At 27.4% G+C, this 12478-nt stretch overlaps 1 protein-coding gene across 1 annotated transcript in view; it reads left to right on the forward strand.

Moving 5' to 3' along the window:
* Nucleotides 1-12063, forward strand: part of LOC145186595 (uncharacterized) — a 191770-nt gene extending 179707 nt beyond the window's left edge. Inside the window, exons 97-108 of the mRNA XM_090094555.1 lie at nt 278-418; nt 1219-1362; nt 3168-3326; nt 4160-4318; nt 4729-4887; nt 5246-5404; nt 7029-7157; nt 7518-7688; nt 7774-7944; nt 9028-9131; nt 9433-9497; nt 11656-12063. Of these exons, the coding sequence (XP_089950681.1) occupies nt 278-418; nt 1219-1362; nt 3168-3326; nt 4160-4318; nt 4729-4887; nt 5246-5404; nt 7029-7157; nt 7518-7688; nt 7774-7944; nt 9028-9131; nt 9433-9497; nt 11656-11686 (1592 nt within the window). The 3' untranslated portion in view covers nt 11687-12063. The remainder of the gene's footprint in view (nt 1-277; nt 419-1218; nt 1363-3167; nt 3327-4159; nt 4319-4728; nt 4888-5245; nt 5405-7028; nt 7158-7517; nt 7689-7773; nt 7945-9027; nt 9132-9432; nt 9498-11655) is intronic.
* The last annotated feature ends 415 nt before the right edge of the window (nt 12064-12478 follow it).

The raw sequence follows: 12478 nt of genomic DNA on the forward strand, positions 1-12478 counted from the left end.
TTTTTATGGTGTGTGGCAACGAACCCTGTCAGAGGATTGGTCAGCGCATTTTTCATAAATTTTCACTAAATTTTGTATTAAATATATTAAGTCTTTTTCCATTAACGGCTAAAAATTAAATATAGCATATTGCTTTTTCTGATTTTGTGACAAAGTGTGATTGCTGGAGCATTTTCTCTTTCTTCTTAAACTATAAATTTTTGAGAAAATTAATTTCACTTACTTGATCATTTTTATTAAAATATTCTACATATAAATTGTGGGTTTCATTATGTAGCAATTTGGTCAAAATGGAGTGAGTGGTCAAGCTGCAATTTATCGTGTTTTAAAAATAGAACTCGGGTTTGCAGCAGAAATCAATGGATAGATTGCTTTGGCAGCAACATTGATTTTATGCCATGCAACACTTCTTATCAAGGTATAATATATAATTCTAATCTCAATAGTATCTTGATAACCCACATACCTAAAACGGTCACTTTGTAGATACTTTATCAAGCTAGTTTATTAAAAGCATGGTTTGAATTAAACTTTGGTAAAACTATGTTTACACTTTAATTATGACAAAATACATAAAGAAAAAAACAGATTTTTTTGTGATAAAGTGATAAAATGATGAGTTTCATCAATAATATGATTATTGTATTATAATACTAAATACAAACAGATACAATGGGCAACTATTTATTAGTATACCTAAAATACAAATAAATGTTACTTATCTGTATATATTTAAATTATTTACAATGTACTTGCTAATAATATTTGTTTGTATTGTTTCATTTGAAATTAAAAATGTTGTAATTTTAGTTTTTTGATATGTTGACTTCTTTGTCCTTTTTTTTTTTAAGTTTAAGTTTTTTTTTTCTTTTTTGCTTTGAAATTTTTTCTGATCAGTAAAATGTAGTTTGGCAAATTAGTATATTTCAAGCTGACAAAGAAAGATGCTCTGAAAGAGAGTGATATTATTTATAAAGTAATTTTTTAGTGTTTTTTTTTTTTTTTTTTTACTAAATATGGAAACAAATCAAGTGTTTCATTATTTCTGTAAAAACAGTTTTTATAAATATTTAATTTTATAGATAAGAAATTTAAAGAACTCAAAATAATCCATAATTTTTAATAAATTACTTTTTTTCTATTTTCCATTGGCATTCAAAAATGCTTTTCTATAATTTTCATGTTTCTGTTTTTTCATTACTATTGTTTTGTTTTTAGCTAGTTGGTATATGTGGAGTTCTTGGTCAACTTGCAGTATTCAAGATGGCAGTTGGTTCATGAGTCGATCACGAGCTTGTAATGACACTTGTGAAAGTTGTGTTGGTAATGACACTGAAATAATTGGTTGTTCTTCTTTTGAATGTAAGTAGCCTCCTGTTTCAAAACTCTTTTTTTTTAGTTTACAATTCAAATTTAACTATTATTGTTTATGACTAATAATTTTTTGCTAGTTTAGGGTTTCCAATAACTAATCTACTCTATATTTACTTTTTGTTGGTCAAATATTTAATTTGACTAAAGATTTTTTTTTTCAAATTGATTAATTTAATGCCTCATCAGAATGTAAGATAATTTTGAAATAAGTTTTTTAAAGAGATATAAAAATATTGGTTGTATTCATGAGTCAATTTTCTTAACATTTTAAAGATTAATTTTGACACAAAAGGCATGCTCTTTTTTAAATTTCCAAACAACATGCTCCTATTGCAAAATTCTCACTAATTACAAAAATACACTCCTAGCCTATGAGACAATAGTCACCTCTCAAAAGTCACCGTAAAAAAACTTGTTCTGTAAGATATTTTAATCATTCCATTATTCTTTTTGATTTAACTATAAAATTGTAAGCTCTTTACAAACTTTTTGTAATCCAAACCTTCCTTAACTTCATTCTTAAATTATGTTCATGCTATTTTTGTTATGCCATTATTATGTTTATGCTAATTATAATTATATTCTTTCCTAAATTATTAACTATCCTTGACTTAAATTGTTATTTTTCCAGAGAGTTTTTTCTATTGATTGTTTCTTTTCTGATTTTGAGTGTTCTTGAAATATGCAATAGTTCAAAAATATAAAAACTCTATATGCATCCTATAAAAAATATCCAATAATTAAATAATACAAAGATGAAAATAAAATGGTACAAGCATGTCATACATTTTGAAACTAATATAATTATGAATTTGTATAAGTTTTTTCTCCAAATTGAATGAGAAAGGATCATTTGTTGGTATTATTCCTATTTCTAGTTATTATCAATTATGGTTCAATTTGTTGCTATCATTTGAGTATAGACTTTCAGGGAAGGCCCTTTAAAACAAAGAAATTCTTAACTTTTAAGTGAAAAGAAAAACGTTTTAAGTTTTAAGAGATTGAAAAACTTTCAGAATTTTACAAAGGTTTTTTGTACTTTGCAGTATCATAATTTAAAAAATTTTGCAACAATTATTGTTTGGAAAACTAATGGTGTTAAACTAATTTTAAATAACCTACCAATTTATTTTTATTTGTAATTAAGATATTCTAAAGCTTCAATTAAAACCTATATTTTGAAACTGCACAATTGCAGAAGTTTCTGAAAAAATTTTCTGAAACTTCAGCAGTTATAAAGTTTAAAATTTTCATATATTATAGAAACACTACTGTAATACTTGTTCTAATAGGTTTAGCAAATTGTATTCTTTTAAATTATACTATCTATTTTGGAAATATTAGAGTAATATTTTCTCTATGTAGGTAAAACTGTATTATACATTTATGTACATAATATGTACATATATTATAATAAATTATGCAAAGCTTAAGGTCGATTAGTAATAAAAAATATGATTATAATTATAATACTTACATTTGGGGGGTTAATTTTTCACCTTTTAAAAAAATTAGTTTTGCATACTTTTTAAACATGTTCTATATGATAAAATAATACTAAGTTTAAAAAATTAGCTTTTGAAAAAAAGTTTTAGAGGTCCCTCAGGACCCATGATTATTTCACAGGTCCCCATATCAGAAATAAATTCTTTTCAAAAACAAAAATTTTAAAAGAAAAAAGTTCAATAAAAGTAGTGTTTTTATTTATAATTTATTTTAAAATAATAATTTTGGAAAAAATGCCCTAAAACAAATTTAGTTATTTATGTCTTAAATTTATTGCATATTTTTAGCTTCTTGGGGGAAATGGAGCTCTTGGTCAAGTTGTAATGTTTCATATGGCTTGGGATTTATGAACAGAACTCGAGATTGTAATGTTTCAAATAATGTAGAATGGTGTTCTGGCAACAGCATTGAAGTGATCGAGTGTTTTGAAAATAAAACTTTTGTTGGTAAAAAAACATTAATAAAGTTAAGAAAATAGTAATCATATAAAAACACTAGCTAAAAAACCTGGTGCAATGCGCCAGGTTTTTCAGCTATTAGATGTAAAACTTTACTGTATTAATTAGAAATGCAATTGTAGCTATGTAGTGATTTTTTTGGGAACTAAACCACACTGTGGTAATGTAGCTTTTTCACAACATACACATCGATAAATCACATTAATCTTCTCTCCAAACAAAAATCTGTTGTTGATTTATACTGTATACTTTTCCAAAAATATCCCTCAAGAATTGTCGTAAAAAAACACTAACACATATTTACAGTTTTTTGGTTTTCACTGGTAAAAACTATTAAAATTATTAGCTCCATAATCCCCTCCTCGCTGGGAAAAGTAGTGGTTGGAGGGGGCTGGAACTTGGTCCCAGCCACAAGCACCCTGAAAATGCATTCCTGGGTGCTCCGAATCTGGCTTCTACCCTGAACAAATTTACTTTAATGATTGTAACTTTCAGAAGTTGTGAAAAAAAGGGGTGAGAAACTGAGAATAACTAACAACTATAAAACAAATTAAACAAAAAATCATGCTATTTCTAAAAAAATTTAAAATTTTTGAGAAGTAAATTTAGCACCAAAAGTTAGTTAAAAGAAATTTCCTATTGAATAAAGGTGATGAAGGCCATGCAGTTTAATTTAATACATAAAGCCCAAAGTTTGTATGTGTGTATGTGTGTGTTCTTTATACAAATCCACGGTTTTGATCTGATCTTCAACAAATTTTGCACGCAGGTCAAATTTTTTACAAGGGAAGGTTTTAGGTATGAGACAATCATTATTTTAGATGTTTGTACACAATGGAGCCAATGGTCACTTTGCAATGTATCAAGTGGTGATGGTTTTACTACACGATCACGCATGTGTAACACAACAATGGGGTTTAAATGGTGCTCCAGTGAAATAACTGATAACAAATACTGCTTTGAAACATCTGCATGTACTGGTAACGGCTAGTTTCTTATACAAAATCATAGTTTTAGAACATTTTCTTATCAATAAAAGGTTCACTGTTTGGAAAATCCAAAAACATGGATGTACATTATATCATCCAGTGAAATGGTTGCAGAACAGTTAAACTGATGTTATCTTTTTTTTGCTTCATTTGTTGAAATTGAAATTTTGTTCTCTACTGTAAAAAAATTTTTTAGAAGCTAAGCTTCTAAAGAGTATTAGAGCACATGTGAGATTTGCCAGAAACTTTTTTTCTATCTATTAGATTGATTCACTGACACATTAAGGTTGTTTTAAAATCTGAAAATGCTAACATCATTGTTATCATTATTATCTTTTTTTTAATTTTAATATAGTAGTCAATCAGCTCAAATCTTTATGTTTTGTACTGTTTGTTTTAAGCTTCTTGGGGAAAATGGAGCTATTGGTCAAGTTGTAATGTTTCATATGGCTGGGGATTTATGAACAGAACTCGAGATTGTAATGTTTCAAATAATGTAGAATGGTGTTCTGGCAACAGCACTGAAATAATTGAGTGTTTTGAAAATAATACTTGTGATGGTAAGAGATAGTCATAAAACTCTGTTAATCTTAAAAACATAGTGTTTATATGTTTTTATATACCTTGATCTGTATAACTTTTTTTATTCTTTTATGAGCTTTTCACAGCTTTTTTTTTGACTATTATTTTTAACAAAGGTTTTTTAATTGTCATTTGATGCTGAAATAATAATGTTAAATACATTTTTTAAATGTTTTGGAAGCAGTATGGTAACTTTTTTTTTTACAGATTATTTTATAATTTGTTTCATAGTTGTTAAATACTCTCAGTTTCTCACCCATTTTTTTTATAACTTCTGATCTACAGTCATTAAAGTAAATTTTTCTGGGTAGAAGTACGAGACAATCATTATTTTAGATGTTTGTACACAATGGAGTAAATGGTCACTTTGTAATGTATCATGTGGTGATGGTTTTACTACGCGATCACGTATGTGTAACACAACAATGGGCTTTGAATGGTGCTCCAGTGAAATAACTGATAACAAATCATGTTTTGAAACATCTGGATGTACTGGTAACTGCTAGTATCTTAAACAAAATCATAGTTTTAGAACATTTTTGTTTGTTATGCAAAAACTGTAAATCATAACTTTAGGATTATCCAAAAAACTATTTTTTTAAAAGGGTTTTTCATTTATTCATTGATTTTTTTTTTATTATCTTGCTCTTAAGAGTATTTTGCTTTGCTGACTAGAGGTGATATGGTCATATCTCTGCTCAAATCACTATTGTAAGATGTACTACATAGGGTTAGGACTATTGTAATTGTTATGAAAACAATAACAGTAACAATAATTATTGTTATTGTATAAACTTAATTTAGAAACAATAACAATACTTGTGATTTACAACTATTGTAATTCTGTAATACAATAACAATAAATGTTGTATTGCAATTAATCTTTATAAAACAATAACAATATTTGAAAAAAAAGTGTATTGTAATGACCCACTACAATAACAATAAATATTGTATTGTAATTCGTCTTTGTAATACTATAACAATATATTGTTATTGTAATAAAAAAATTTATTTTATTGTCAAAATTTAATAAATGTTTTAATAGTCCAGTTGCCGACTATATACCCTTGTACCCTTGAAATAGGGTACAACTAATATTTAATGATTGATTCTTTTTTACTGAAACATAATGGGAGGGGGAAGGGGTGTCAGAATGGTAATATGGGCAATTCTAAATAGTAAGGCTATCATCAGACAGGCAATATTTTGCGGCCATTTAGAACTTAGAAATACATAACAAGATAGGTGATGCGAAATCTAAATATGATCCGAAGGTGATCAAGATTAATACCGATTGCGTATTATATTATATTTTAAAGATCATCACCGCATTTGCTACTTTTTAATCAACATATGTAAAATAATGTTTTTACCCTATTTATACAATTTTAATCGATTAAAAAGAGATAACTTGATTTTTTAATAATCATCATAAATGTGCTATGTATGGCACACTCATGGTAATTTGTCAGCACAACCACGTATAATTATAGGATCGGCATGTCTAAGTTACAAAAATAATTTTAACTTAAATTTCTTCTAAACAAAATATGTAAAAAATAAAATTTGCAATATATTTCAAATCCGTAAATAAAAAATAGCAAAAATAATAGCAAGTTCGTCAGAGATGAATATAAATACATTAAAATACGTTAGCTTTTGTAAAGTAATACACTACAATAGTTATTGTAATTGTTTTCATCAAAACAATACAATAGTTATTGTAATTTTATTTCATTAAAACAATACAATACAATAGTTCTCGAATTTTATTGTATTGTTAGAAAAAAAACAATACAATACTTATTGTAATTATTTTTCATCACAGCAATACAATACCAAAAAAAAAAATTTTTATTGTTTCTGTAATATTACAATACAATATTATTGTATTGTAATGTGCAATTGTATTTAATTTTTACAAATACAATTACAATAGTCCTAACGCTAGTACTACACACTTACAAAATCATCTTATTAACTTGTTTTATCATTTAAAGAAAGTAATGGAAAAGCTCGCAATTCATAGTGCAATGTTTAAAGAGATTACAATACAATCACAATCTTTAACAAAATAAACTAAATTCAAATAAATTGTAAAATTATTACTATTTAGAAGAATGGACAACATGGACTGAATGCTCTGTAACATGTGGAATTGGTAATAGATTAAGCTATTCTTTACCAGATACTCCAACAAATTTTGGTATGAGAGTGGAAAATTGTAGTAAAATGAATTGTTCAGGTTTTTGTTCAACATATTTTGTTATTGTTCTACATATTTTGTTGTTTTATGTTATTGTTCTACATATTTTGTTATTGTCTACATATTTTGTTGTTTTATGTTATTGTTCTACATATTTTGTTCAACATATTTTGTTATTGTACTCTTAGCAATAGAACAGCTGTTTGATTGTTCTATTGCTAAAAGTAGAGCTGTTCTATTGTTTTTATAATTGTTCAACATATTTTATTAGTTATAAATGTTGTAAGTAGATAATAACTATTCTTTAAGGGTGGCGAATGGAAGATGGAATACTAACGTTTTTTATGAACTGCAAGGTTCATCTTTTGTTTTCTTAATTAACCAGACTATGCTTTTTAGTGGATGGGATGTGGGGTGAGTGGGAGAGCATTGCATGTTCAAATACATGTGGTAGCAAGTCAATGAATGTCAAGAGAAGTTGTAACAACCCTCCTCCTGCTAATTATGGTCTTTATTGTATGGGTTTTAGTAATTACAATTTTACCTGTGATGCTGATCAAGTTTGCCCAGGTTTATAGTTTTTGCTTTTTCAATTAAGTTATTTTAAAATCTTTGAACTTAATTACTATTGATACTGCAAATGTCCTATTTCTAGTAAATGGCAATTGGTCAAATTGGTCTTCGTGGTCCTCATGCAGCCAGCCATGCCTAGGAGGTACAAAGTTTAGAGTCCGCGATTGCTCAAATCCAACTCCTAAGTATGGTGGCCTTTATTGTGAAGGAAACAGTAAAGATGCTATAAACTGCCACTTGCAAAACTGCAAAAGTAAAATCTTTTAGTTTTTAGATTTCTAATAATTAAATTTTTCACTGCATGACACAGATTTTTTAGCAAGCATAGTTTAAATTGACTTTGAATAATTTTAGGGTGCTGATTCTGAATCTGAAATCCATTTTGCTCCATCGTGTTTTATTTTTACCCGCAAGATACTCCAAGTAGTTAACATTTTTAGAAATAACACGGATTAAATTTTTTAGAAACAACAAAATATAATTATAACAAGTTATAATTATAACAAATTATACTTATATGTATGAAATAGTAATTACATGGACCTGTAATTATAATTTCATGCATATAAGTATAATTTCAATAAACTCAATTATAGATAAAGAAATAAAACAATTGTAAAAATAATATTATCATATAAACAATAAGAATGTTACTCATATTAATTCATAAGAAGTAGTGCCAGCAAAAATCTGCCATCATATGTGGATTGGCGCATTCTTGATACCTGGTTTTAATCAACCTAATCACTTTATGATACCATTTGCCACTCTCTATGTTTATCCCCATGTTTATCGCTAACCTTATACAAGTTTGCAGGAAGAAAAAAAAACCAGGTGACTCTTCAAAAAATGAATCCTTAACACTATTTTCATGCCTTGTGCATGAAGTGAATGTTAACTCAGAATTTTTACATTCAGCTACTAAATATGCTAAATATGCTAAATCATTATCTGGTTTACTAAATGAATAAACAGACATAAAAATAAGAGTAGGTTTAAAGAATACATGATGTAAAAAAGTAAATTTTCTTTGAAACAATGAAACTTTGTGCACAGCTCTAACAAATACATCTTTTTACGGAAAATATTTTTTCTGTAAGTATATTTTAAAAGGGGGATTTCTCATCTCAAAATTTCGATGTGATAGAGAAAAAAGGACTTCTAAAAAACGTAATTCAAAATTATTTGAAATCGCTTAAGTTATCCATCCATCCGCTAAAGAATTTATTTTAATTTTGTTGTACGTTGTTATTCATTTAGTTAATAGTTTTTTGTGGTTCAACTTTGCATATTTTATACTTTTCACTTTTAAGATGTCTATAGCTCTTAATTGCAGGTGTAGCTGTTTATTTGAGCTTGTATTTTATGGGTGAAGATTATGTTGATCAGGATCCTCAAAAAATCAACGATTCACCACTGAAAGAAAAAATCGTGGTTGCGGTAAAAACCAATTATATTTATTGAATTTAATTTACAATTTAGTAATACTAATTGCTTACATCATGTTAATTTATATTTTAGTAGTCATCATATGTTGATTTATATTTTTGTAGTTATAATATATTATTTATAATACATTGGTAAATAATATTAACATTGTAATTTTATTAATAGTAATAATAATTTACATTATAACAGTAATATAATATTTATATTAAAATAATATATATTAATTTTAATATTGATTTTGATTTAATAATATTATCTGTTTTTTTTAAATCGTTGTAATAATTTAATTTAGATGAAGAACTTTTACAATAAGCATAAAAAAAATGTAACTTTCAATGTCGTCCTGCATTCTGTACAGTAAGTGACATTTTTTCAGGTTTTTAATTGGCTTAGAAATATTCTCTTCGACGTTCCGTGGAAAATTTACGATATTTATACAGAATGAAATGATTGTAAACTTTCAGATGACTCTTGTAAGCATTGACAAAAATAGTTTTTTTGATTGTTTTAACGAATGAAAATCTCAAAAATGAAAAATCTGCAAAAGTTCATAATTAAAAACGTTTGTAGTAAAATAATTTTTTGAGGAAAATAGTGTTTTGATGAGGGAAATGTTACTATATATATTTACATAGAATAAATCAAAATTGGATAAAATAAATTCTTCGTAATCCCAGATTCTGTAAGTAACACCTGATGACTAAAAAATGAGACAACTTTAAAATTGTTTTTATACCCATAGTTACATAGCTATCAAATTTAATTTAAAATAAGTTTGTAAACAATTATATGATATTTAAAAAAATATATTTATTGGTTTTCAATAACATCATTAAAAGTAATTCGACCTAGACGAACTGAAGTCATTGAGGCATAACGTTTTGCCACTTCCGGATCTATTGTGTTAAGACAATTCACGATACGCCGTTTGAGTTGAGGAATGCTTGTTGCTAGCCAATTATCCTCATAGACTAAGCGTTTCAACTGACCCCAAAAGTCCTCAATTGGTCGAGCTTCTAGTAGATTGGTGGATTTTTTACCTTTGGCAGGTATTTGATGTTATTGGCATCGAGAAAAGAAACCACTTCCTTTGCATAGTGCGAGCTAGCTAAATCTGGCCAGAACAAGTACTTTTCATTTTTATAATGTTCATCAATGAAGGGTATTAACCGCTTGCGGAGACATCCTATGTATGTTTGTTTGTTGATTGCCTGGCCACTTTCAAAAAACATTGGTTTTGAAGTCCCTTTGGGCGATATAATCAAAGGGACTAGCACCTTTTCCTCGTACTTCTTCTTTCTTTTGAATTTGACGTTGCTAGTTGTAGATGACACGTCGCTAGAATAGAAGCCATCGTTGCCAGCCAATGTTGTATTCGCATATGTGAAATATGATTCGCCATCCAAAACAAAATCAAAATTCCTAAAATTGCAATATATATGCCGACACAAAGGTTTGATTCGAGCTAGTTGGCTTTCGCTTCGATGTGGAATCTTTTTCTTCTTGTAGTATCTAATATTCGTCTTCTTTTTAAGAATTTTAGATATATACGATTGGTCACAATCGAATCTTCGAGCTACTTGACGTTGTGAAACACCGTGATGATGATCAAATTCCTTTTTCAATTGGTCTATGTGCTTTTTGTCCATTTTCTTTCTTCTTTGGACCGCTTCCTTTTTTTCGTTGATTGCCTAAATTATTGTCTACACGTTCTGAAGCACGATATATGGTCGCTTTCGATGCTCCTTCATCTAGAAAGTGTTTTACTGTGAAGATTTTTGGTTTTTCCAGATGAGAATTTCTAAATTGGCAAATGCGTTTTCTTAGGTCTTCTTGCAAACTTGTTTTATACGGAGCCATTTTAATTAATATTTTAAAACTATAATATAATTTTAATAGAGTATTAAATTCCCTATAAATATACTAATTTATTTCAATTGCATTATTATGAATAGCATACATAAATTGATTTAAATTTTGTCTCATTTTTTAGTCATCAGGATTTAGGTTATTGTGTTGTATTTGTGTTGTATTTTTGTTTTAATAGTGTTTTAATTGTGTTTTAATACTTTTGTAGTTGTGTTGTATTTGTGTTGAGCTTAAAAATCTTCAACTTTAACTTTACGATTTCTTTTAAGATCTCTCATTTCCTAAATCTTCATAAAAAATGGCAGAGGATCTGCGTGCTTCTCTGAATTCAATTATCTTTAAGTTTTCCGAACTTTTTTTAATAATTTGAATGTCATCGGTTATCATCTCTCTTTTTTATATAAACTTTTCTGTTCCTTTTTTACCATGTTGGCAGAGCAAGTACGTCTTTTTGCGTTTACGTCTACTTGTGACGCTTTTTGTCTCATATTTATTTTTGTCTCATTTATTTATCTCTCTTTTTTTTTTTTTTTTTTTTTTTTTTATATATATTTTTTGTCTCATATTTCTTCCTTACAGTGAATTAAAATTACGGTAAAAGTGTCTAAAATACAACCACTTGTTTTCCTGTCTTTTTTTAATCTAGAGATGGAAACAACTCTGTTTATATTCCTTAAACTCCTTACTTTTTGTTGTCGTTTTTTATGGCTACTTTGGTGGAGTTGGGAACGATTTTGTCGATATTCCATAAATATTTTTTTGCTGTTGTTTTTTATTCGCTTTATTTATTGCTGCGAGAAAAATCGGTTTTTCTAAACAATCTTATTAAATTTTTTAAATTTTTGATTCTAGTAAAATTTCTCATTTGGTTTTTAAGTTTTAAATCTTTTAAATTTAACTTTAATTTGAACATTAGGAGTATTTATTTGTGCGTATGTAATATTCATTTTAATTTTTTTTTATTTCATGTAATATTGAGAAAGTTTTTCTATTTTTGTCATTTCGAACTTTTAATTGTTTTTGTTCAACAGAAAAAAAAAAATTTTCTTATTAATATTTTTTTGTACAATGTGAGGATCACTTAGGTAACTCGTTGGGTGGACGAATTTTTTAGCCCCAATTAACTAAAATTGCAGCCATTCAACTGTGCCCCTTCTCGAATCGTCAATAATCCTGGTTACGTCTATGATGCACCCGAGCGTTGATTTCGATTTCTTCTTTTTAATTTAAATTACACTTAAGGGGGAAACCCCCTCTAAATTTACCCAAATTTTATAAAAAATATTTTTATTTGTTTATGCATTTTAATGTATGCAGAATTCAAAATTATTTGTTTTATTACTGATTTTAATTATTAAATTCTTCAAGTTTAGCATTTTAAGGTACCTTAAAATTTATACCATAGCAACGCCCATAGCAACGGTGTAGCACCTCATTAAAAATCCTAATAACTTATGTGTATTTTTAAA

This window comes from Hydra viridissima, unplaced genomic scaffold (genome assembly GCF_058129835.1).
Source record: "Hydra viridissima isolate aposymbiotic clone 2 unplaced genomic scaffold, HvirCarnegie_v1 scaffold_8, whole genome shotgun sequence".
Taxonomy (NCBI): domain Eukaryota; kingdom Metazoa; phylum Cnidaria; class Hydrozoa; order Anthoathecata; family Hydridae; genus Hydra; species Hydra viridissima.